Here is a 27,313-nt window from a genome sequence, read left to right on the forward strand (position 1 = left end):
TTTTGAGTTTTGTGTGCCCGATGGAGATGTGGGGGGGCTGGTAGTCATGGTGGGGAGCTGGCTGATGGAGGACCTCAGTTGTCTTCAGGCTGACTTCCAGGCCAAACATTTTGGCAGTTTCCGCAAAACAGAACGTCAAGCGCTGAAGAGCTGGCTCTGAATGGGCAACTAAAGCGGCATCGTTTACACAAATTATATCTTACCCCACAAAAGTTACACAGATCAAAAGCTGAAATTTCAAAGATGTGTTTCAGATGTGGGATTGAGACCAGAACCTTTCTACATGCCACATGATCATGCATGAAGGTGAGGCCATTTTGGCAAGAAATAACAGAAAAAATTAACCAAGATAACAGGAGTGGTCTTCACGAGTGACCTGGAGCAAAATCAAATATAAAATCTCATTTTTTTTTTAAAACTGGCAAAAGCAAAAAGAAATGTATCACGATGACCTTGTAGCACGATGGGCTGCAGAAATGAATAGCTGTATACCTGTGGGGGAAATAAATCACATACAACCTTTTTTAAAAATATGACACACTTTTTAAAGCTCTGGCAGCTGTTCCTGGATCATGTAGTGGCCCAGATACAGTGTAATAAAAAGGAAAAAAAAAGTTATAAAAATAACTATTATACATACAAAAACATAGTTTCTCCAATTATTCTCTATATTTCTTTGGCTTGGCTTCGCAGACGAAGATTTATGAAGGGGTATGTCCACGTCTGCTGCAGGCTCGTTGATGACTGACAAGTCCGATGCGGGACAGGCAGGCACGGTTGCAGCGGTTGCAAGGGAAAATTGGTTGGTTGGGGTTGGGTTTTTCTTCCTTTGTCTTTTATCAGTGAGGTGGGCTCTGCGGTCTTCTTCAAAGGAGGTTGCAGCCCACCGAACTGTGAGACGCCAAGATGCATGATTGGAGGCGATATCAGCCCACTGGCGGTGGTCAATGTGGCAGGCACCAAGAGATTTATTTAAGCAGTCCTTGTAGCTCTTCTTTGGTGCACCTCTGTCTCGGTGGCCAGTGGAGAGCTCACCATATAACACGATCTTGGGAAGGCGATGGTCCTCCATTCTGAGACGTGACCCATCCAGCGCAATTGGGTCTTCAGCAGCGTGGATTCGATGCTTGCGGACTCTGCCAGCTCGAGTACTTTGATGTTAGTGATGAAGTCATTCCAATGAATGTTGAGGATGGAGCGGAGACAGCGCTGATCGAAGCATTCTAGGAGCCATAGGTGATTCTGGTAGAGGACCCATGATTCGGAGCCAAACAGGAGCGTGGGTATGTCAACAGCTCTGTACACACTGATCTTTGTGTGTTTCTTCAGGTGCTGTTTTTCCAGACTATTTTGTGTAGTCTTCCAAAGGCGCTATTTGCCTTGGCGAGTCTGTTGTCTATCTCTTTGTCGATCCTTGCATCAGATGAAATGGTGCAGCCAAGGTAGGTAAACTGGTTGACCGTTTTGAGTTCTGTGTGCCCGATGGAGATGTGGGGGGGCTGGTAGTCATGATGGGGAGCTGGCTGATGAAGGGCCTCAGTTTTCTTCAGGCTGACTTTCAGGCCAAACAATTTGGCAGTTTCCGCAAAACAGGACGTCATGCGCTGGAGAGCTGGCTCTGAATGGGCAACTAAAGCGGCATCATCTGCAAAAAGTAGTTCACGGACAAGTTGCTCTTGTGTCTTGGTGTGAGCTTGCAGGCGCCTCACATTGAAGAGACTGCCATCCGTGCAGTACCGGATGTAAACAGCGTCTTCATCGTTGAAAAAAATTGCATGAAAACCAACAAGGTCGGGTCAGATACAGCAATGTGCTCTCTGAACCCTTCTCCATTGACAACGGCGTGAAGCAAGGCTGCGTCCTCGCACCAACCCTCTTTACTATATCCTCTATATACTCAAAATATATATAAGGTCTGACAGTGAACGGATCTGTATGGCTGGGGGGGGGGGGGAGAGGGAAAGAGGGAGGGATTTGTTTTTGCTTTGTTGTGTTTGTAAGAAAAGTTTAATATATTGTAAATGTTACTATGTATATTTTTGAAAAAAATCAAAATAAAATATTCCAAAAAAAAATATGTACTCTGACAATAAATTGGAAATCTGAAGAAAGGGGTTGAGAAAGGAAACACTCAGGAGATGGTAGTTGATTGGGCAATTGAGTTCAACAGTTGAAGACAAAGGGGGAGTGGTCATTGTCGGAGTGGGCAAGGCTTTGGCTCAACAGGCTTCGGTGAGAACAAGTAAGAGGTGAGGAATAGTCTGAGTTGAAGTTAGAAAGGGCCATCCTATTCGAGGAACAAAAAGGATTAGCAGGTAGGCACGGTTAAGGGCAGGTTTTTTTATATATATATTTTGTTCATCTAGTCATAAACAATGGGAATGGCAGCCAAGTCAAGAGAATGCTCCTCTTACAAAATGTGGGTCATCAAGGAAGCCAGCAGTATCCATAATGACTTCATCTGTAAGAAGAGCATCCAGCTGCAGTTCCTAACAAGCTTAGTTTATACAATATGGTCCTTATCATTAATCATAAAAACAAGTATGTTTTCTGCTGTTCTTGAATTATGAATTCCTATCTCTGGAGTTTAATTCTACATATGTTAAAAGGGGTGAGTGTTTGACAAATTGTAAAAGCATTGTACTACTTAGCAGTGCTATGTAATACACATTTTGTGACTCATTGTAGGGTTCCATTAACATTATCTCATTGGCTAATTTTATTCTGAATGTTATTTTTCAACATTTTTTCAGATACCCAAGATAGAATCAGTATTAAGTATTATTGTCCATGCAAATAATCATTGAATGAACTAAATTAGAGTTCTTTATTCCATCTGCAAGTTTCATATAATTTGCTCTGATATATCTGCAACATGATTTGCAGAATTCATTGGATCAATCAGTGGTGAAGATAAAAGTATGTAACTAAACATGGAGAAACTACAATACTATTAATCTTAAACCACCCCATCTAACCAACTTGAAAAATATAGTTCCTTATAACAGTAGAAAAATACTTTTTTAGTGACATTTTAATAATGGTTCAATTTACAGTTATAAAATAAGTAGGATGTAACTGGGACTGGAGAGCTTGAGTTAAAAGGAGAGGATGAATGGGATGGAGCTTTATCTCTGCAGCAAAGGAAACTGAATTGTAAAAGAATATATATAAATTTATGAAGGGCATAGTTGGGCTCTTTTCCCCAGGGTGGTGAAGTTTAACATAAAGGGCACGTTTAAAGTGAGAGGTGAAGGATTTAAAAGGAGCTGGATGGGCTTAGGAGCATTCAGGAGGTCGAGGAGGTAATAGATAATAGCTATAGGGATAATGTGATACTTAAGAGTCAGGAGGACGGTAGTTGGATTATGGTTAGAAGGAAAGGAGATTTTTTTTAATGTATTTATTTCAATGCTAGGAGCATTGAGAGAAAAGTAGATGATCTTAGAGTATGGATAAATACTTGGAATTATGATGTGGTAGCCATTAGTGAAACATGGCTGCAGGAGGGGTGTGATTGACAACTAAACATACCAGGTTTTCGTTGCTTCAGTTGTGATAGAATTAGGGGAATAAGAGGGGGAGATTTTAACTTTTCACACATTGACTGAGACTCCCATACTATAAATGGGTTGGATGGTTTGGAGTTTGTTAAATGTGTGGAGGGTAGTTTACTACATCAATATATAGAGGTACCAACTAGAGAAGGGGAGCAGTATTGGATCTGCTATTAGGAAATGAGATGGGTCTGGTGTTGAGGAGCACTTTTGGACCCGTTATCACAATACTCTTGGTTTCAAAATAATTATGGAGAAAGATAGGTCTGGACCCAGGGTTGAGATTTTTGATTGGAGAAAGGCTAATTTTGAGGAGATGAGAATGGATTTGGAAGGTGTGAATTGGGATAAATTGTTTTATGGGAAGGATGTAGAAGGAAAGAGGAGGGAATTCAAAGGTGAAATTTTAAGGGTACAGAGACAGTATGTTCCTGTTTGGATGAAAGGAGAAGTTTTAGGGAGCCTTGGTTTTCAAGGGTTATTGGAAATGTGGTTCAGAAAAAGAGGTGTACAAAAAGTATAGACAGCATGAAGTAAATGAGGTGTTAGATGAATATAAAGAATGTAAAAATAATCTTAAGAAGGAAATTAGAAAGGCTAAGAGGCGATATGAGTTTGCTTTGTCAAGTAAGGTGAAAATAAATCCAAAGAGTTTCTACAGATCTATTATGAGCAAAAGGATAGTGAGGGATAAAATTGGTCCCATAGAGGATGAGAGTAGACGGCTATGAGTGGAGACAAAAGAGATGAGGAGATTTCTTCAGTATTTACTAAGGAGAAGGATATTGATTTGTGTAAAGTCATGGAATTAAATAGGGAAGAGATGGAAATTATGATGATTAAAGAAGAGGAAGTATTGGCGCTTTTAAAGAAAATAAAGGTGGACGTCTCCAGGTCCTAACAAAATATTCCCTAGAACCTTGAGGGTGGTTAGTATTGAAATAGTAGGGGCTTTGATGGAGATATTTAAAATGTCATTAGTAATGGAAATGGTGCCGGAGGATTGAGGGTAGTTCTTGTAGTTCCATTGTTTAAAAAAAGGTGCTATGAGTAAATCTAGTAATTATAGGCCTGTAAGTTTGACGTCAGTGGTGGGTAAGTTAATGGAAAGTATTCTTAGAGATGGTGCTGTAATGTTCTTCATTCTATGTTCTATCCAATTTGCCTTCTAAATTTCATGCTGTGCTTGTAAAGTAACATACATACACATATATATTGGATAGGCAGGGTTTGATTAGGAACAGTCAACATGGATTTGTGAAGGGAAGATCATATTTGATAAACCTTATTGAATTTTTTGAGGAGGTTACCAGGAAAAATGATGAGGGTAAGGCAGTGGATGTTGTATATAAGGACTTTAGTAAGACCTTTGACAAGGTTTCTCAGGAAGGTTAGTTAGAAAGGTTCAATAATTAGATATCAACATTGAAATAGTAAAATTGATTCAACAATGGGAGATGCCAGAGAATAGTGGTAGATAACTGTTTGTCATATTGGAAGCCAGTGACTCTTGGTGTACCTCAGGATTCAGTATTGAGTCCATTACTGTTTGTCATACACATTAATGATCTAGATCAGAGGTGGCCAAACCGCAGCTCACGAGCCACATGCAGCTCTTTGTCCTTTAATATGCGGCTCATGGAAAATTTGCATATTCTATAAATTTCGACCCTCCCCTCGCCTGCCCGACTCGCGCCGCTAGTCTCTCGCCCTTCCGATTAATAAAACTAATTTTGTAAGGTGGAAATCTGATGCAAAATATCTTTAATTTTTACCTTTTTTAAATATTTGTGTCTTCGTGATTACTGAAACTAATACAAAATTAACAGTTTAAAAACTGCATGCATGAATAAATATTATTGCATTTAATATGCATTTCTTAAAATGTATGTAAAATGTTTGTAACAAAATGTGTATGTAACAATAAAAATGTATGTGTGAATTTTGTTCATATCCTGCGGCTCTCAAGCATCTGAGCTTTATCATTTGTGGCTCTTACTTTAAGCAAGTTTGGCTACCCCTGATCTAGATGATGGGGTGTGAAATTGGATTAGTAAGTATGCAGACGATACTAAGATAGTTGGAGCTGTGGATAGTGAAGAAGGGTTTCAAAGCTTGCAGAGGGATTTAGACCAGAAGAGTGGACTGAAAGATGGCAGGTGTATTTTAATGAAGATAAGTGTGAGGTGTTACATTTTGGTAGGGCTAATCAAAATAGGGCCTACACGGTGAATGGTAGAGCATCGAAGAATGCAGTAGAACAAAGAGATCTAGGAATAATGATACATAGTTCCCTGAAGGTGAAGTCACATGTGGATAGGGTGGTGAAGAAAGCTTATGGTATGTTGGCCTTTATAAATCAGAGCATTGAGTATCGGAGCTGGGATATTATGTTAAAATTGTACAAGGCATTGGTGGAGGCCAAACTTGGTGTACTGTGTACAGTTTCAGTCACCAAAGTATAGGAAAGTTTTCAACAAGGTGGAGAAAGTGCAGAGAATATTTACTAGATTGTTGCTGAGGTTACAGGGTCTAAGTTATAGGGAAAAGTTAAATAAGTATGGTCTTTATTCTTTGAAGCGTAGAAGATTGAGAGGGGATGTGATTGAGATATTTAAAATTATTAGGGCTATAGTTAACATTGACGCGGAGGGGCTTTGTCCTTTAAGAAAGGAGGAGAAACAAATGAGAGGACAAGAGTTGAGTGTTAGGGAGCAAAAGTGTTTGGAGAACACATGAGGGAGGACTTCTTAGAGAGAGGTGGATGTGTGGAATGAGCTTCCAGATGAAGTAGTGGAAGACATGCTCAATAATAGCATTTAAGGAGAAGTTGGATATCTATATGTACAGGAAAAGAATGGAGGGTTACGGGTCGAGTGTAGGTCAGTGGGGTTAGGTGGGTGTTTGGCTTGGACTAGAAGGGCCAAGTTGGCCTGTTTCTATGCTGTAATTGCTATATGGGAGCTGAGGGGCTACTTTTTCTGTGCAGATGCTGCATATATGGAACACTGCCAGAGAAAGCTGTAGAAGAAAGTATAATTATGATATTTATGACACTTGGACAGGTACATGGATAGGAAAGTTTTACAGGAATATGGGCCAATGGTTGGAGGAATTGTTTAGCTGAATGGAGGAAGAAACTGAATGGAGCAATAGAGTTCAGGCAGCAGTTAAAATTTTAAAAGGGGCAAAGCAGCACTTAGAACCTGATTGGTTTGAGGCCTCTCTGATTCATATGTTCTGAGAGTGTCCAGAACTACAATAATTTTGGGGATAGTTCTTTTAAAAATCTATCACAGGATTAAATTAGAACCATGTCCTTTCATTGCTTTGTTAGGATATTCTCTAGAAGAGAGGATTTCCTTGATTTCAATTCAAAGAAGAGTAGCTTTTACTTCATTGATGGCCAGACAAGCAATTTTGATAAGGTGGAAAGACAGCATGTCACTAACTCGTTTCCACTGGTTTCAGGATGTTGTGTCTTGCTTGAGTTTGGAGAAAATTAGAGAGATCAAGTTACAGGGGAACTATCACACCTAGGATGCAGGAGCAGGGTAGATGGGTAACAGTCAGGAGAGGGAACGAGAAGGGCATCATTGCAGGACACCCCTGTGGCCATCCCCCTCAATAACAAGAACAGGATTCTGGAAACTGTTTTGGTTGGGGGGGGTGGGGGGGAAGAAATACCTACTAAGCATAAGCCACCTTTCTGGTACGGAGTCTGGTCCTGTGGCTGAAGGGAGGAGAAGAGGCAAAATGTAGTGATAGGGGATTCCATAGTTGGGGGAAATCAGATGAGAGGTTCTGTAGAAGAAATCAAGTACCCCAGATGGTATGTTGCCTCCACTGCCAGGGTCTGAGATATCTCAGATCGATTTCATGGCATTCTAAGGAGGGAGGGTCCATATAGGGACCAATAATGTGTAAGGAGAGTTCAAGGAGTTAGGTGCTAGGTTGAAGGACTGGACCTCCAGTGTTGTAATCTCAGGATTGCTACCCATGCCATTTATTAGTGAGGTTAGAAATAGGAGGATAATGCAGCTTAACACATGACTAAAGACATGGAGCAGGAGGGAGAACTTCAGGTTTCTGAATTATTGGGCTCTCTTCCAGGGAAGGTGAGACCTGATGGGAATAGCAGGATGGTTTGCATCTGAACTGGAGGGAAACTAATATCCTTGCAGAAAGGTTTGCGAGTGCTACTCCAGTAGGTTTAAACTAGATTTGCAGAGTGCCAGAGCAGATGGAGGAATTGAGGAGAGAAAAGATAATGTGAAAATTACATGCACCGTTAGAAGCCCGCAGGTTGTACATGGTGGAAATTTTCTAAAGTGCATCTATTTAAGGAAGGCAGGCAAGCTTAGAGCATGGATTAATATGTGAAATTATGACATTGTGGCCATTAGTGAAACAGTTGCAGGAGGGGCAGGACTGGCAGCTCAATGTTTTGGGCTTCTGTTGGTTTGACGTGATAGAACAGGGGAGGGGGGAGGAGTGGCTTTGTTTGTGGGGGAAAATATCACAGCTGTGCTCAGGCAGGACAGACCAGAGGGCTTGTCTATTGAGGCTATTTGGGTGGTGCTGAGGTGTGGGCAAGATGTGACCACACTCATGGGGATTGTATTTTAGACTGCCCATTATTCAATGAGAATTGGAGGAGCAATCTGTAGAGAGAGAGCAGACAGCTGTAGGAAACATAAGATTGTGATAGGGGATTTTAATTTTCCACATATTGACTGGGACTCCCATACAGTAAAAGGGCTGGATAGCTTGGAGTTTAACAAATGTTCAGAAAGGTTTTCTAAATCAATATATAGAGGTATCATCTAGAGAGAGTGCAATACTGGATCTCCTATTATGGAATGAGATAGGACAAGTGACAAAAGTATGGGAACATTTGGGGTCCAGGGATCATAATGTCATTAGTTTCAAGTTAATTATGGAGAAGGATGGGTCTGGGCCTCAAATTGAGATTCTAACTTGGAGAAAGGCTAATTTTGATGAAATGAGAAAGGATCTAGAATGCGCAGATTGGGATACGTTGTTTTCAGGCAAGGATGTGCAAGGTAAGTGGAGGACCTTCAAAGGTGAATTTTTGAGAGTGCAGAGTTGCATGTTTCTGTCAGGAATAAAGGCAAAGATAACAGGCATAAGGAAACTTGGTTTTGAGGGATATTGGAGATCTAGTTCGAAAGAAGAGAGAGGTGTATAACAGGGATAGGCAATGTTGAGCAAATAAGGTACTCGTGGAGTATAAAAAATGCAAGAAATAAATTGGGGTCTCTACAGGTATATTAAGATCAAAAGAATAATAAGGAACAAAATTGGTCCCCTTAAAGGTCGGAGAGGTTGGCTTTGTATTGAGCCAAAAGAGATGGGGGAGATCTTAAATGTTTTTTCATCTGTATTCACTCAGGAAACAGGCACAGAGTCATGGGAAGTAAGGAAAGCAAGCAGTGAAATCATGGAACCTATATAGATTAAAGAGGAGGAAGTGCTTGCTGTCTTAAAGCAAATAAGGGTAGATAAATCCTCAGGGCCTGAAAAGATATTACCCTAGACCTTGAGGGAGGCTAGTGTAGAAATTACAGGGGCCCTGGAAGAAATATTTAAAATGTCCTTAGCCATGGGTGTGGTCTGAAGGATTGGAGGGTATTTCATGCTGTTCTTTTTTTTTAAAAAGGGGTCCAAATGTAACCCTGGAAATTATAGGCTTGTGAGCCTGAGATCAGTAGTAGTTAAATTATTGGAAGGTATTCTAAGAGATCAGATATATAATTATTTAGATAGCTAGAAACTGATTGAGGGTAGTCAACGTGGCTTTTTGTGTGGTAGGTAGTGTTTATCCTATCTTACAGAGATTTTCGAGGAGATTACAAGGAAAGTTGACAAAGGAAAGGTTTTGGATGTTGTCTACATTGAATTTAGTAAGGACTTTGACAAGGTTCAACATCGAGATTTGTCAGGAAGGTTCCGAGGCTAGGTATTCATGGTGAACTGGATTTGACAATGGCTGGACAGGAGAAGCCAGAGAGTAGTGGTGGATGATTGCTTCTCAGACTGGTGGCCTGTGACATGTGGTGTGCCTCAGGGATTGGTGTTAGGACCATTGTTGTTTGCCATATGCATTAATAATTTGGATGATATTGTGGTAAATTGGATCAACAAGTTTGCAGATGACACTAAGATTTGAAGGCATTGTGAGACACTAAAGAAGGTTTACAAAGCTTGCAGAGGGATCTAGACCAGTTGGAAAAATGGGATGAAAAATGGCAGATGGAATTTAATGCAGATAAGTATAAGGCATTGGATTTTGAAAAGACAAACCAAGAAAGGACATGGGGCACTGAGGAGTGTGGTAGAACAGAGGGACCTGGAAATGGAAATAAATAATTCCCTGAAAGTGGTGTCACAAGTGGATAGGGTTGTAAAGAGAGCTTTTGGCATATTGGCATTCATAAATCAAGTATTGGGTATAGGAGCTGTTATGGTAAAGTTGTATAAGACATTGGTGAGGCCAAATTTGGAGTATCATGTGCAATTATGGTCATCTAACTACAGGAATGTTATCAATAAGATGGAAAGAGTGCATTGCCCCCCAAAGCAAGGTGCTGTGCCCCTAATACAGTTGCAGCCATCACCTGCCATCAGATCCATCCTCGCCCCTTCCTGTGTCACTAGTGTGTGTCAAGCGTCATTAATGTCTAGTGATGCTTGATGCAATAAAAGTGGTGCTCTTTGTCGGCATGCAACAGCAACCCCCCCCCCCCCCCCCCGCCCCCACTGATGTCCAGACATCAGGAACTGAGTTACAAGGAAACATTAAATAGGTTAGGAGAGTAGAAGAAAGTGGGGAAATTTGATAGAAGTATTTAAAATTATGAGGGGGATAGACAGTAAATGAGGGTAGATGAGATACAAATCTGAGGACATGAGTTAAGAGTGAAAGGGGAAATGATTAGAGGGAACGTGAGGCAGAACTTCCTCACACAGAGAGTGGTGGGAGTGTAGAATGAACTGCTAGCTGAGGTGGTAAATGTAGGCTTAATTTTTTAAAGAAGAATTTGGACAGGTACTTCCATGAAAGAGGTATGGATGACTATGGACTGGGTGCAGCCTGTGGGACTAGGCAAAAAAAATATTTTGGCACAGACTAGAAGGGGCCTGTTTCTGTGCTGTAGTGTTCTATGGTTCTAATGGTTATGCTCAGAGATGTTGGCATGGATGAGTTGAGCTGAAAGTCCTGCATATAGTGCAAAAGCTCTAGTGCATCTTTAATGCATTTAGGATGCTTTAGTACATCACTGGAAGTATTTTTAATGCTCTTACCTTTGTATAATCACCTGCAAGGAAACCCTGTTCAAATCCACTGTACATTGTCATGACAATGAGCAGAATCTGTCGTTTATCCTTTAGATGTGTAAACGTAGCTACCAAATGAGTACACAGATTTATCTTCTGGTTTTTGAAGTCATTCACTTCTTTCTTATCAAGCTGATCCAGAAAAATAGCAACAAAGATCACTCCACCTAAACCAACAGCTACCAGAAGGAAAAACAGCATTAGCAAAAGCAGGCATATATATAAAAATCGGCAACACTTTTTTCCACCATTTCATAATTTTGATTTGAGCAGAAAATTTTGATTGTGGGACTGAGTCCTGTTGACCATTCACAGAGATGTATATACTGAGTCTGACTCAGTAAGAAACTTGCGTATATTTCAGTGCAAGGGCCACTCTTCACAAATTGTTGATAATTGCCATGTTTTGTAATCCAAGGATGTTCACTGAACCTTGATGTAATACCCATAATTGGTAAAGGCATCTTAGATCCCTCTCATTGCTGTATTGTGCAGATCTTCTGACTGTATTAGGGACACATTCAATGTAAGTAAACAATGCAATCTGCACTATAAATGAAGAAACTCCTTAAGAATGTAGCATGCCAGTTTAATTCTAAAGTGAAACAATATAGTTATGAATTTCATAAATATTTGGAATTGAAACTGTACAACATGATTCATGTTGGGGTATTGATTTCATTGAGAAGAAGCAGTCAGAATGCTGTTCTGTTGTATTCTATCACTTTCAACAAAAAAAATTAAATCAGAAGAGGTGTTCTCGATTTTCTTAGAACACTAACTTTCTACAAGTCTCTCAAATATAAATGACCACTTCTGCTTGAAGACTTGAATACATAAATACAATGAAGGAATGGATCACTGGTTGAGTAATTTCATTTATGGACTTGTGTTACACGTTCCAAGAATTGATAAAGATGAAGGAAAACCATGGTAGAGAAGAATAGAAATGGGGAACAAGGCCGGGAAAAAAAAATTAATTGCCACAGTAAATCCCTGAAATCACCCTAGTAAGTAATAATGATATTGGTAGCATTCAAATTCTCACATAGAAAAGATAGTTGGTGATATTTTTTCAGAATTTTTGAGGGAATTGATGGGCAACAGAGAGTGAGAACTTGTATCATTTCTATTGAGAATAGATTCTTAGAAAAGAAGCATGAAATTAGACACAGAGTGTTAGAAAGTTATCCACATAAATATGGTTACTGTGTGGAATTAGCTTCCATTAAAAGCAATGAGCTATCACAATTAATAATTTTATCTCTGTCATCAATAGATGCAATTTACCTTCATCTTGTACTGAGAAAGCATCTCTACTTTGATTACGGTGTAACAGAATAAGTTAATAAAATATGTTTAAAAAGGGGAACAAGATTAGGTAGTTTAAGTCACTTTTCACAAGCAAACATCACGTTACAGAAAACAAATGGAAAGAGAGGGAGATGAAAGCTGCTGCAGTCAGTGAAAGGCTGGCAAAGTGAAAAGCCTGCTAAAGACCCTATGTCAAGATGGGTTTGGAGTTCTGAGTTCAGCCTATTCAAAATCTCTGTAGTGGCTGGTTGTTGTGTTACTCCCGAAATAGGGAAAAGAAGAACTCTTTGCAGTAACCTGAAAGAAGGCACATTTCTTCAGAAAGACACTTTGGTTGCTGACTGAAGGAAATCAGTTTGCATGTTCATCTAACATCTCTCTGCACCAACCAAAGACCTTCCTAACTGGTAACAACTTAAGGCACCAGAGTCTGTTGAATATAATGAGTGTTTATTTGTGCGCACAGTACTGAAAACTGCCTGATGCCAATGAACTTGGAGAAGGGAACAGTGAAAAAGAACCAGCTTGAAAAAAGACAGAATTAGGAGGGGGGTTAAGTTAAATAACTTGATAGTAATTAAGTTAAATATTGATTTATTATCTGTATTAAGAAAATAAAGCCATTTTTGTTAAAGTAGCCATTGTCCTGGTGAATTTCTGTTGCGACTGGATTTTGAGTCCTTCGGGTTCATAACAATAGACAAATATATTACTAACATTATACAAGGTTTGCAACTCCAATGTCTTTTAGACTTAAACTACAAAGGAAAAATTTCCATCCAAAGAAGATTACAGAGATTTAACAAGGCTGCCAGATTATAAAGTTAGTGTTGCGTAGAAGAACACTGTGTCTGAGAATTACTGAGGAGTTAGGAAAAGATCTGAATTCACAAAGAATTGATCAAGTTCAAATTTCAGATTTATTGTCAGAGTTCATGTATGACATCCCATGACAATCCTGAGATTATTTTTCCTGTGAGGCAGAATTACCACTTATTAGTAGTGCAAAACTGTACTCAGGAAGATACATACATAAACAAATAAAGAAATGTAAACAAACTGCAATACAGAAATAATTAAAAAAATAATTAAAGTGCAAAAGTAAGAGTCCTTAAATGATTGTGTTTGAGGTTGAGGAGTCTAATGGTGGAGGGGTTGAGCTGGTCCTAAACCTGATGGTGTGAGTCTTGTGGCACCTATACCTCTTTACTGATGGCATCAGTGAGACAAAGCATGTGCTTGGTGGCGTGGATCCTTGATGATTGCTGCTGCTCTCCGACGGTAGTATTCCCTGGAGTTGCTCTTGATTGTGGAGAGAGTTTTGCCTGTGATGTCTTGGGCTGTGTCCTCTACATTTTCTATGGCTTTTCGATCAGAAGTATTAGTGTCCCTGTACTAGACCATGATGCAGCCAATTAACACACTTTCCACCACACATCTGCAGAAATTTGCCAGTGTTTCCATTGTTATATCAAACCTCCGCAAACTCCTGAGGAAATATAGGCACTGACCTGCATTCTTCATGATGCCATTAGTATGTTGGATCCAGGAAAGATTCTCTGAGATAATGAGTTTCAAGAACTTAAATTTTCTCACCCTCTTCACCTCTGATGCCCCAATGATCACTGAATCGTACACATTTGGTTTTCCCTTTCTGAAGTCAGCAATCAGCTTCTTGATTTTGGTGACAATGGCAGTAGAGTAACAAGAAATATTGAAGCATAAATTTTAAAAGATTGGAAATGTAAGATTATGGGGAATAATAAAATAACTGAGATATTAAAAATTGTTTTAGTATTGAAAAGTGTAGCAGAAATAAAATAGAATAAAATATCCACGGACAATGAGGAATTAAAAGTAAATGATATGACTAATTATTTAGTACTGGAGAAATTCAAGGGGTCTCTTTGGCTTGGCTTCGCGGACGAAGATTTATGGAGGGGGTAAAAAGTCCACGTCAGCTGCAGGCTCGTTTGTGGCTGACAAGTCCGATGCGGGACAGGCAGACACGATTGCAGCGGTTGCAGGGGAAAATTGGTTGGTTGGGGTTGGGTGTTGGGTTTTTCCTCCTTTGCCTTTTGTCAGTGAGGTGGGCTCTGCGGTCTTCTTCAAAGGAGGTTGCTGCCCGCCAAACTGTGAGGCGCCAAGATGCACGGTTTGAGGCGTTATCAGCCCACTGGCGGTGGTCAATGTGGCAGGCACCAAGAGATTTCTTTAGGCAGTCCTTGTACCTTTTCTTTGGTGCACCTCTGTCACGGTGGCCAGTGGAGAGCTCGCCATATAACACGATCTTGGGAAGGCGATGGTCCTCCATTCTGGAGACGTGACCCATCCAGCGCAGCTGGATCTTCAGCAGCGTGGACTCGATGCTGTCGACCTCTGCCATCTCGAGTACTTCGACGTTAGGGATGTAAGCACTCCAATGGATGTTGAGGATGGAGCGGAGACAACGCTGGTGGAAGCGTTCTAGGAGCCGTAGGTGGTGCCGGTAGAGGACCCATGATTCGGAGCCGAACAGGAGTGTGGGTATGACAACGGCTCTGTATACGCTTATCTTTGTGAGGTTTTTCAGTTGGTTGTTTTTCCAGACTCTTTTGTGTAGTCTTCCAAAGGCGCTATTTGCCTTAACCTGACAAATTCACACATACCTTACTGTTTGCACTCTCCAAGAGACAATCACAGTATGATTGAACTTCTCATACAAATGGAGGATGCAATAGTACGATTTAAATATTCTATTTAAATATATTATTCCTAAACAAAGGAGCCTACAATAAGGGAGGAAATGACTGGTATAGACTGAGAACAAGGGATATTAGATTGGACAATTGAGGAACAATGGAAGGCTTTCAAAGTGATTTTTTTTCATATCAAAAGAATAAAAACCCAGAAGTGCTGGAGAAACTCAGCAGGTCTCTCTGCATCTATAAGAGTTAAAGATATATAAATGACATTTCAAGCCTGAGCCCTTCTTCAGAGTATATTCCAGTTAAAAACAAGGACAATGAGAGTAGGGAGAGACAGCATTGGATAATTAAGGAAATAAAGGAAGGCATCAAATTAAAAGCTCGTGTATACAAAGTCATCAAGTGTACTGGGAAACTGGAAGATTGGGAAAACTTTAAAAAGCAATAAAGAACCACAAGCATAAAGAAAGGATACATTATGAAAGTAAACTGACACAAATTATAAAAACGTAGTTAAAAGTTGTTATAAAAAGCAGAAAAGGGAGGCTAAAGTGAATGTACAAAATAGGTCCCTTGGAAGATGAGAAGGAGGAGTTAATATTGGGTAATGAGGAAATGGCTGAGACCTGCTATGACAATTTTGTGTCTGTCTTCACACTGGAAGACACAGGTAACATGCCAAAGAGAAATGTTAAAGATGTGATGGAAGGAGAGGTCCTTGACAGAGTCATTATCACTAATCAGGTCGTGCTGAGCATTCTTGTGGGTTTAAAGTTAGATAATCCCCTGGTCCTGATGGAATGTATCCCAGGGTATGGAAAGAAATGGCATAAGTTATAGTAGATGTGTTTGAGGTAATTTACCAAAATTCTGTGGATTTGGAGCAGATTGGAAGTCAGTGAATATCATGTCACTTTTTTTTTTAAAAGAGATGTAGGCAAAAGACAAGTAACTATAGGCCAATTATCTTATCTTAAATTTTCTTGAAAATTTCTAGAATCTCTCATTGATGAAGAAATAGTGAGACGTCTAGATAGAAATGGTTCCATCAGGCAGATGCAGCATGGATTTAGGAAAGTCAGGTCATGTTTGACAAATTTACTAGAGTTCTTTAAGAATATAAACAAGCAGAATGATAGAGGGGAAACAGGTCGATGTTGTATACTTGCATTTTCAGAAGAAGGTGCTGTATAAAAGACATCATAAGATAAAAGAATTCATGGAGTTGGTAGAAATATATTTGCATTGGTGGAGGATTGGTTAGCTCATGGAAGCGAAAGGGTTGGTATAAATGATTGTTCATCTGATTGGCTATCAGTAATAAGCAGAGTGATGCATCGATTGCTACTCAGCCATCAATTGTTCACTATATACATTACAATTTGGAAGACTGGACTGAGTATAGCATATCTAATTTTCCTGATGGCACCAAATTGAGTGGAAATGCAAATTGTGCATTGGATGTGGAGAGTACGCAGAGAGATATCAATAGGTTAAGTGAGTGGGCAAGGTTTAGGGTTAGGAGTTTAGCAGATGGAGTACAATGCTGGTAAATGTAAGGTCATCCACATTGGTGGAAAAGATAGATCATCTTATCATTTAATTTTTTTTAAACTTTATTTATTCATTCAAAATACAGATAATAAGTAACATATATAACAATAAACTAAACATGAACGATATATTTTATATATATAAAAGAAAAAGGGGAAAAAAAGAAGAGAATTCACCCCCCCCCCCCTTTCAGCCAACTCTCCTAAGGAGAACCATAAAGAGAACAAATAAAATAAAGAAAGAAAAATTAAGCATACATATTAATCTTATCATTTAAATGAGAAGGATAGCAGCATTCTGTTGAGCAGAGGGACTTGAATGCTTATATATGAATTACAGAAAGGATGGTTGCAGGTGAAGCAGTTAAGACCAATGGAATGTTGGTCTTTATTGCTAGAGGGTTTGAAGTTAAGACGGAGATTCTGCAACTGTACAGGCTACTAGTGAAGCAACACCTGGTGACCCCTTACTTGAGAAAAGATAAACTGACTTTTGGATGCAGTGAAGAGGTTCACTGGGTTGCTTCTAGAGAGGGTTAGCCTATGAAAAGAGATTGAGTTTCCTGAGATTTTACTTGCTGGAGTTCAGAAGAATGGGAAGGGACTTGATAGAAACATATAAAATTATGAAAAATAAGATAGAGATAGGAAAGTTGTTTCCACTGCTAGGTGAGACTAAAACCAGGGACAGTCTCAAGGTTTAGGGGAATAGATTTAAGACCAAGTTGAAGAGGAACTGATCTTCCTCGAGAGTATTGAATCTGTGGAATTCGCTGGCCAAGGAAGCAATAGAAACTTTAAAGACATAATTAGATTTTTGCATAGTAGGGAAATTGAGTGTTATTGAGAAAAGGCGGAAAAGTGGAGCTGAGTGCACCCATGGTCTTATTAAAGGCTCGACAGGTTCGGTGGCCTACTTCTCACTGATTTCCTCAACTATTTCTTATATTTGTATGCATTTCTGGGCTCCAAAAGAACTAGTTGAAGAAAATATAGTTGTGATGGTATCAAAATTCCCATTTTCTGGTATAGACCTAGCAGATTGGATGCAATGTAATGTGATACTACTGTTTAAGAAAGGTGAGTCAAGGAAAAAATGTTGAAGTGTGGACTATTCAGTCTTCAGTTGTTTGCAGGTTGTTGCATCCACAATTAAGAAAATCATAATATTATTAATGGAGTTAACATGGTTTAAAGAATGTAAAATTGTAATTGAAAATTGTAATAGTATTTTTTTTAACCAAAGGAATCAAGCAATATGATATTTTTGTAATTTGAAAAGCTTATGATATAGGAAAAAAATAATGTTGCATGAAATAAGGCTCAAGGTATTTGGCAGGGGTGGGAAAGGATTTTAACCTGGAGAGAAAAATAAAGGACAGACCATCTCTTTACATTTGGCAGAGTGTTACTGCTGGGATCAGTACAGGATATTTAGCTATTTATAACTTTCATGAATTTTGCATGAGAAATATTATTATCATACTGTACATCCTCATTTGCTAGATGGAAAATTAGTTGGTGGAAGATGGAAAGGGTACAAAGTGTGTAAGGTACACAGGAGTATGTTGTGCAAGGTATGCATTTTGGTGGGAAAAACATAAAAGAAATAATCAACCATAGTGAATTAGTAAATATTGGTGCACAGATAGTTATGTCGACCTATATATTCCTTCTTTTTTTTAAAAAAGAAGTACTAAACCCTCCTTGCCCTATCCCATAACCCCATCCATGTGTCTAAGAATCATGTTTCAGCCTCCACCACCATTCCCGGCAAGGCATTCCAGGAAACCATAACTCTGTGTTTAAAAAAAAATTATCCCTGATATCCACCCCTAAACGTCCCTCCTTTAACTTTGTTTATATATCCTTTGGTGTTTGCTGATCCTGCCCTGGGAAATGGGTGCTGACTGTCCACCCTTTCTATGTCTCTCATAGTCTTGTAGAACTCTATCAAGTCTTCTCTCATCCTTTCATGCTCCAATGAGAAAAGTTCCATTCTGCTATCCTTGCCTCATAAGACTTGTTTCCTAATCCAGGCAATATCCTGGTAAATCTCCTTTGCACCCTCTCCATAGCTTCAACATCCTTCCTGTAATGAAGTGACCAGAACTGAACACAATACTCAAGTGTGATCTTACCAGAGATTTGTAGAGTTGCAACATGACCCCTCTACTCCTGAATTCAATCCCTCTATTAATGAAACCCAGCATCCCATAGGCCTTTTTTACTATCCTATCAACCTATGCGGCAACCTTGAGGGATGTATGGTTTGGACCCCAAGGTCCCTCTGTTCATCCAAACTCTTAAGTAAACAACTATTAACTCTGTACTCAACCTTCTGGTTTGTCCTTCCAAAGTGCATCATCTCACATTTATCTGGATTGAAATTCATCAGCCACTTTTCTGCATCCTATCTATATCCTCTTGTAACCTTCAACAACCTTCAGCTCCATCTACAACTCTTCCAACCTTTGTGTCATCTGCAAGCTTACTGACCAGCCCCTCCACCTCTTCATCCAGGTCATTTTAAAAAAATCACAAAGAGCAGGGGTCCTTGCAGAATTCCACTCATCACCAATCTCCAGGCAAAATACTTTCATTCCACCCATTACTCTCTGCTTTCTTCCTACAAGCTATTCTTTCATCTACACAGCCAAGGTTCCACTGATCCTGATCCTCATGATCTTCTGGTTGTGTCTCGCATGGGGGACCTTGTCGAATGTCTCACTAAAATCCATGTAGACCACAATTACTGCCCTACCCTCATGAAGGATTTTTTTTGTTACCTCCTCAAAAAACTAAATTAGACTCTTAAGACATGACCTTGACAAAGCCATGCTAACTATCCTTGAGTAGACTGTACTACTCTTTGGGCCCTTTTATTGTGTGTGTGTGTGTGTGTGTGTGTGGGGAGGGGTAGGGGAGGAAATGCAATTGTAAAGACAAATATTCTCTGTCTTTACATTGCTTCAATTACCTCCATAAAAGATCCAAAGGAAGAAAGCAAAAATTCTGAACGTAAAGGGGGAGATTCTCCGCCTGAAGAAGAGGATCAGGGGAAATCTCGAGCTGAATGTGGTCATTGTCTAGATATTCAGCCCTTTTCACCAGTGCTTAAGTAATAGAATGAATTTTAGAGATACGGTTCTGTGATTATACAATGTGATTAGTAATAAGAACCTAAATGTGCTTCTGGGCACAAGTTTCATGAAATATAATTAAGCTGCAGAAAATATTCAATTCTGAAAATGCAGTATTTACAAAATGGTCATCTATTTCAGAAATGAGTCCTCAATAGGTCTTTGTCAATATCATGCGGATACATGGCCTGCCTTTTACGTTGAATGCTTAACAGTACATTCTATCCTCTAAGAAATGGAATAGGGAACACCAAACTATTTGTTTCCTGCCGTAATCATTCCATAGGTGCAAAGTACAAGTAAATGATACATCATCTATTAACAGACTCTGTTATTCTGTTTCAGGAAATTAAATCAAAAATTTAATGATAATAAATGATAATCATTTCTAAATGAAATAAATTACAGTGAATTACAATTATAAAAGAATACATTAATTATTTACCAACAGATTGTTTCCTTTGTCTCGTAACAAAATTTCCAATAAAGGAATACATGTTCGGAGGCTGAGTGATAGTATAAACAAAGCATCTATTTCTGGCTTTGTCGTTTAATTCTTAGCCTAAGTGGAAGAAACTAGTTATTTTCACAATCACAGCTCACAGATGCTCTCCTAATTGTGAAGATCTGGATCTCAAGTGAATGCATTAATGAACACATGGCATAAACCAAACTATTCAGTAGCATAAAAGTTTTGTTGTTAGACTTGCTCATAAATTTTTACATACCGGTATAAACTCCTGAGAGGAGGTAAATTGTGGAAACTGGATAGCTTGTTTGTGTTACATTTGCATTGAGGAGTGAATCATATGCTGGACAATTAGCAGCTCCACAGAATAATAAATGCTCTTCAGTGATGTTACCTGAAAGCCATAGAATATGTCTTGTCAGATTAAAAAGAACACAAATTTTGTTGCAACTTTCTCTTCTAAGAAATATACAGAGAGAATGAGCATTTTGGATATAATTAGTTTAATTACTGTAATCTCAATATACGTTTTTGTTATGATTTCAGCTTACAATTCCGATTTCTTCAAAGAAGTTTAATTAATTATACAATTTAAATTATATATTTTTTGTGTTTAATTGAAAATATCCTTTTTTCATAGAAAAGATTACAACTATGTTCAGTATTATGATGGTTTTACTGATAGAGTATAATAAAACTTGCAAATAAAAATTGTGGTTAGTGATTTTTTTTAAAGTTACTGGAGACAAGACTTCCATCAATGTATGTCAGTAGAATCACAGACTGAAATGTAATTGCTCCTTTTAAAAAAAAATGAAATTGACATCTAGGGCTTGGATTAGATGATTAGTCAGTACTATCAACATATTGGGTGTGCATTTGTTTGAGGTAGAGGAAAATTGGGTGCTTCTGACATTGTCATTGAAGGATGTGTGCAGCAGCTATAAACAAAAGGGAATGTTGTGAAGATTTGTTTTAAATGATACCTGTTGCCAGATTTGTATGCATTCCTTTAAAGGAACAAAACCAAAAGCTGGTGATGATGGAGATCAGAAATAACATAAAATGCTGGAAATACTCAGCAGGTCATGCAGCACATTTTTCCTGTTGATGTCATTAGTCTAGGCAGAGGACCAGATGAAGAAACAAGGGGAAAGGGACACCTTCCTCACAATATTTTTGTCGAAGATGTTGCAATGAGTTTAGCTCCCAAACATTAATTAGACCATAGAAATTAAGTTAAACAAGAAAATCTGTAGATGTTAGGGTTGAGTGCAATATGCAAACATGCTGGAGAAACTCTGCATGTCAAGCAACATCCATAGGAAGTTTTGGGCTGGTGCCCTTTGTCAGGTATAAGACCTTCTCATCTCATTTGCTGAACGTCTCCATAGCCCTGCAGTCACGCCGTGTGCAGTAATCTCTTCAGCTTTCCATCACTGCAGTACAATGATTTCACTGTACCTGACTTCACCTACTCCTATTCACACTCAGCTCTTCCTGAAATCTGTACTTCCCCACACCTCTCACACATTTACAGTGTTGAATCATTCAGAATCAAAATTTATTGACATGAATATGTCCCAAAATTTGTTGTTTTGCGGTAGCATTACAAGTGAAAAAAATAACTATAATTTAAAAATAAATTAAGAAGAGAAAAATTAGGTAGTGTCTCTGGTTCATTGTCCATTCAGAAATCTGATGTTAAGTAGGGTGTTCGTCTTCAGGTTCCTGTACCTCCTTCCTGATGGTAGCAGTGAGAAATGGGCATGGCCTGGCAGTGTGGCTGTTTTCTTCAGACAACGCCTCCTATAGTGAGTGAATTGAGTGAAACCAATGCTCATGATGGCATTGGCCCAGATCACAACTCTCTGGAGCCTTTTCTTCTCCTGTGCATTGGAACCTCTATACCAGACAGTGATGCAACCAGTCAGACAGCTCTCCATGGAACGAACACCTGTAGAAATTTGCAAGTCTTTGGTGACATACCAAATCGCCTCAAACTAGTATAGCCAATAGCAAGGCCTCTTTAAGACTGCATTGACATGAAAGCCAAAGGATAGATCTTCAGAAATGTTGACACCCAGGAATTTGAAGTTCTTTACACTTTTCATGCTGGGCCTTCAATGAGGACTAGTTTGTCTCACAAGCTCTCACTGATATATTGATTTAATTTGCAGGAGAAGTTTGCAAAGAACATGAAATAGCATGTTAGAAAGTCAGAGAAATTTATCTGCGTATCATCGCCCCACATGAAAGGGATATAATAGGGAGGGAACAAGCTTTAGCTTTGGTGAGTGCTATGCTAAAAGAGATGCAGCACCGAATTTCCTCAAACTATATCCCTATTTTTCCTTCCCTTCTGCATCTTATCTTGCACACTGTTACTTCACAATTTTGCATCCTTTCAGATTATTCTATTCTCCATTCACAACAAAAATCAATCCTTATATTTTGATTGCTGAAAAATGTTCAAAATTATAATCTAGTGCTGGAAGAGGAGCTCCTCTAAGCTTATAGACTTTGCATGATTATAGCAAAGCCTAGATTATACATTGATTCAGATTGATATTGACTAAATACCAGAAAAAGAGTGCTTTGGAAGATGAAACATTGACATGTTTGAGGAGCAGTATAGTGTCAAATCATCACTGAACATTTGTGTTGCCTGAGGTGAAGAGTACTTGGTGTCTATTGGCCTAGTTAGCTGAGGAACTCTGACATGATTTAACCAGGACCAGAATGGCAGAGAGAAAGCTCCAATAGCTGTGTACAATTTTCAAAATATCAGGGGTAAGGGCATACCCAATGTGGCCCTCATCCTGATTACTACCTTCTTGTGTGGCTGCATCAGGCTGTGTGTGGTACCAAAGTAGGAGGGCATCAAAAACCTCTTAATTGAGGTTCTACCTATCCCAGGTGTTGTGAAGGATGGGCCTGGCCCCGATGCTATGCAATGACCCAGTCAGCTGAACTTTGCCTCACCACTTAACCATCATAGAAATGTTTCTCCAGACAAACACCTTTGATGACACAGCCATCAGACAGCATGGAATGTCCTTCAGACACTGAGAGGACTCAATGGACATTGTGGGGTGATTCCCATTCAGGTCATCTGATGGAATGCCTCATTGCCAGTACTCACAAACAAGTAGCAGGATTTGGCCTCAATGGTAGTGAGAGGAGCCCTTCTAGTCAGATCCTTCCTATACTACCACAACATCGCCCACAATGCACATTACTCCCGAGATGATTGCAGTGGAGAGGAGACAGTCACCTACCTCTTTGCAGATTTGCTTAGAATTAGTGGAGAAGGATGCAAGGGTTCATGTCACGGTTAATCCCCAGCAGCAGTGTAACAGAGGACAGTCTGATCTATGGGCTGTTCCCAGGGGGACACACAGAATCAGACATCCAGAAACCCTGTGATAGCAGCCAAGGCAAACAGACTATATGGGTTCCCAAACCCTTCGTCCCATCAGTCCAACAGGTAGCCGCAGCCAACTGAGCAACTATCTGGTCCACCTCAGCAACCGCCCAAAAACTCAGACAGGCAGGGGGACCCAAAGGCCAGCAATGAGATGGGTGGTGTTTCTACCACAGAAGGTGGGGCCACAATGCCCGCCATTGTGTACTTACACAGCTGACAATCAGGGAAATGGCACTGCCAACACCACCACCAGTAATGGCCGCAGCGGTTAGCAATTCAACCTCGTGCGGCAAATGAAACGCCTATAACCTGCTATGGCACCAGGTCAGTCCATTTGTTACTGGGGGTCTTGGCTTACCGGTGGGATTTCACTATCACAGTCATACACCTAGGGGTGGATTTCCTAAATGCCAATAACTACTGGCTGGTCCATGCCTCCACCTTCCAAACGTGCCCACTCTCAACTACTACACGGCCAGCCCTGTCATAAAAACCCAAACTACAGACAAATTTGCAAGGATACTAACTGAATTCCCTGAAATCCTCACACCAGATTTTCATTTTCACCCCACCACACAATGTCCAACATTACGTGATGACCGAGGGACTGCCCATCCATGCCAAGGCGAGGAGACTTCCCTTCGACTACCTACAACAGGTCAAAAGCAAATTAAAACCGTGGAGGAGCTGGGCATCAACAGGTGTACCGACAGCCCCTCGTCGTCGCCCCTATATATGGTCCCTAAAGCTAGCGGGGGTTGCTGTCCATGTGGCAACTACCGGAAGCTGAACAGTGTGATGGTACCAGATCGCAACCTGATTTTGCCGCAAACCTACATGGGAAACGGCCCTTTTCCAAAGTAGACCTCGTGAAGGGCTACCACCAAATCCCCATACACCTGGATGATGTACCAAAGACGGCCATTATAACCCCATTCAGACTTTTTGAATTCCTAAGGATGCCATTCTGTTTGAAAATGCAGCCCAAACTTTCCAATGCCTAATGGATGCAGTTTCCAGAGACCTCCCCTTCATTTTCGTCTACCTGGACGATATCCTAGTGGCCAGCACTGCGGAGGAAGAGCACATTCTGCACCTCAGACACTAATTCAGGATGGTCTTACCATCAACTCGGCCAAGTGTGAATTTGGTAAGGATACTATTGACTTCCTCGGGAACAGAATCACATCCACTGGAGCAGGCCCATGGCCAACTAAAGTAGCAGCCATCTGGAACTTCCCTGGGCCTTCCACCATCAAAGGGTTGCAAGAGTTTTTGGGCATGGTGATCTTCTACCATCGTTTTGTCCCCATGGCTGCCAAGATAGTATGCCCAGTTTTCCACCTTGTGACGGGCAAACAAAAGCTGTTGACTTGGATGCCTGAGCCAAAGACAGCATTCCGAGAAGCTAAGGAGGCACTAGCCAAGGCAATCATGTTAGCACACCCACACATGGACGTCCCATTGGCACTGACATCTGATGCCTCCAACACAGCAGTGAGAGTAGTCCTAGAACAGCAAATCAATAGCCACTGGCAGCCACTCGCCTTTATCAGCCACCATCTATGGCCCCCAAAACTTAAATACAGCATCTTCGATCGAGAATGTTGGTGCTTTATCTGGCCATGAAGCAATTCCGCCATTTCCTAGAGGGACAGCAGTTTAATGCATTTACCAACCACAAACCCATCATTTTCGTTCCATCGAAAATCTCGGAGGTGAATTCTGAAAGGAAAGACAGATGTCGCTGTTGTCTTGTCCATGGTCCGGGATTTTTCAATGCCCTCTCCAGACCCGAGATAGCTCCATCACTGAGGGCTTAGACTTAAAAGCATTGGCCACAGCCCTGCAGGAGGATGCAGAGGAGCAAGCTTCCCGGACCGCAATAACAGGACTCCAGCTGCAAGAAATTGAAATGGGCCCAGAGAGAACCATTCTGCTCTGCGACTTTTCCACAGGTAAAGCCCAGCCTGTAGTTCCAACAACGTGGTGCAAAAGACTTTTTGACTAGGTACACGGGCTCTCGCGCCCGTTGATATGGACGACAATTAAACTTATGGCATCCAAGTTTGTGTGGCATGGATTAAAAAGCAAGTGTCCCAGTGGGCAAAGACCTGCCTGTCTTGTCAAATGGCCAAGGTCCACAAAAACACCAAGATCCCAGTGCAGGATTTTCCCCTAGCCACCCAGAAATTCCAACACATACACATTGATATCATTGGACCTCTGCCCGTATCATGCGGCCACAGATACATCCTCACCATGGTTGACCAATTCATCTGCTGGCCGGAAGCCACACTCATGGTCGATAAAACAGCTGAAACTTGCACCAGGACTTTCCTATCTACCTGGGTAGCACGGTTTTGGGTACCAGTGCATATTACCTCCGACAGAGGTGCACAGTTTATTTCGGCACTGTGGGCCACCTTGTCACACTTCTGTGGCACCCAACTCCATTTCACCACAGCCTACCACCCGCAATCCAACGGACTAATGGAGTATTTTCACAGACACATGAAACAGGCCCTGTGTGTGTGACTCACAGACCGCAGTGGCTGGATGCACTACCCTGGGTGATGCTGGAGATACGGACTGCTCCAAAGGATGACTTGGAAGCTTCGTCAGCTGAGCTGGTTTACGGCGTGCCTCTGTTGGTGCCAGCTGACATTCCACCATCAACCGCCACTACTGGCTCCACAGCATCAGACAAGCTTCAGTGCTTGCACCAGCAACTAGGGCCATTGGCCCCAATCCTAGCCACAAGACACAGCTCAGCACTCGCGCATGTACCGGCAGACCTAGAACCAGCGGACTTTGTGTTTGTCTGTCACCCTACACAGGGAAACACAGTTACAGCATCCCTACATCGGTCCATAGAAAGTGCTGAAAAACAACAGATCCACCCTGTTTTTGGACATTGGGGGAAAACATGAACTTTTTACCATGCGTCCCAGGGGTCTACGTTAAGATGGTGCTGGACCCCCTTCAGCTCAAGTTGAAGTCAGCAGATTGGGGAATGCATCAGGAGCTTTGCGACATAACTTCCGGTTTTGGGATGGCTGAGCTAGAAGTGACATAGTAGTCACCTGTAAAACTGATTAAACTAGTTTTTTGCTGACCACAACTCGAGTCAGACATTTTGTTTGGAACTCTATCGCTTAAGGCGCCACACCATGTGTACAATCAACATGGTGACAACACCAATACCTGGGGAACATCACTGGACAAAGGCCTCCAGCCTGAGTAACAGCTGTCTTCATTGGCACCACGAGTGATTCCAATTAAGGAGCTGTAGCTGGATGTATATCATGTAGATGTAGTCCTCAGGGACATTGAAAGTCTCCCTAAAATCCCATATCCTGCAGAAGTAAACCTTTGCCCTGAGTGACATCTTGACTACACTGAGATTAAGCTGCTGTAAATCTAAAAAGCTGAAAGACTTTGTGTCTCCTTGCCAAAACCTCTACTAAGCCCTTTTGCCAAAGCCTCTGAACAAACACTCTCAATCACTGCCTTTCTGAAAATAGTCACTCCACTCTTCCTGCTCTCGTTTTATTGGCTGTTGTGCCCAAAGTGAGCTCCACTTCCTCTCTGCTCAAATCATTCAGCTGCTCCTTCAAAGTACAGTACTTTTTAAACTGGTTCCTGCTGTTGTAATGTGAGTCCTGCCTCCTCTCTGCCCTTCCATGTGCCTTCTCTCTCCACCTTGAGTCACTGGAGTCGAGTGCTGGGTAAACCTGATCAGGGCTGGGAGTGCTGAGCAGATTTGCTCATTCCTGAGTCAGTGAGACCAACTAG

General features: G+C 40.7%; 1 protein-coding gene across 2 annotated transcripts in view; it reads right to left on the bottom strand.

The window, feature by feature from the left end:
* Positions 1–27,313, bottom strand: part of unc93a (unc-93 homolog A) — a 70,012-nt gene that overhangs the window by 16,569 nt on the left and 26,130 nt on the right. For both annotated transcript variants that reach the window (XM_069932144.1, XM_069932146.1), the window contains exons 4-5: positions 20,345–20,479; positions 10,887–11,098 (exon numbers count right to left, since the gene is read on the bottom strand). In XM_069932144.1, the coding sequence (XP_069788245.1) occupies positions 10,887–11,098; positions 20,345–20,479 (347 nt within the window). The remainder of the gene's footprint in view (positions 1–10,886; positions 11,099–20,344; positions 20,480–27,313) is intronic.

The sequence above is a fragment of the Narcine bancroftii genome, chromosome 4 (assembly GCF_036971445.1).
Source record: "Narcine bancroftii isolate sNarBan1 chromosome 4, sNarBan1.hap1, whole genome shotgun sequence".
Taxonomy (NCBI): Eukaryota; Metazoa; Chordata; class Chondrichthyes; order Torpediniformes; family Narcinidae; genus Narcine; species Narcine bancroftii.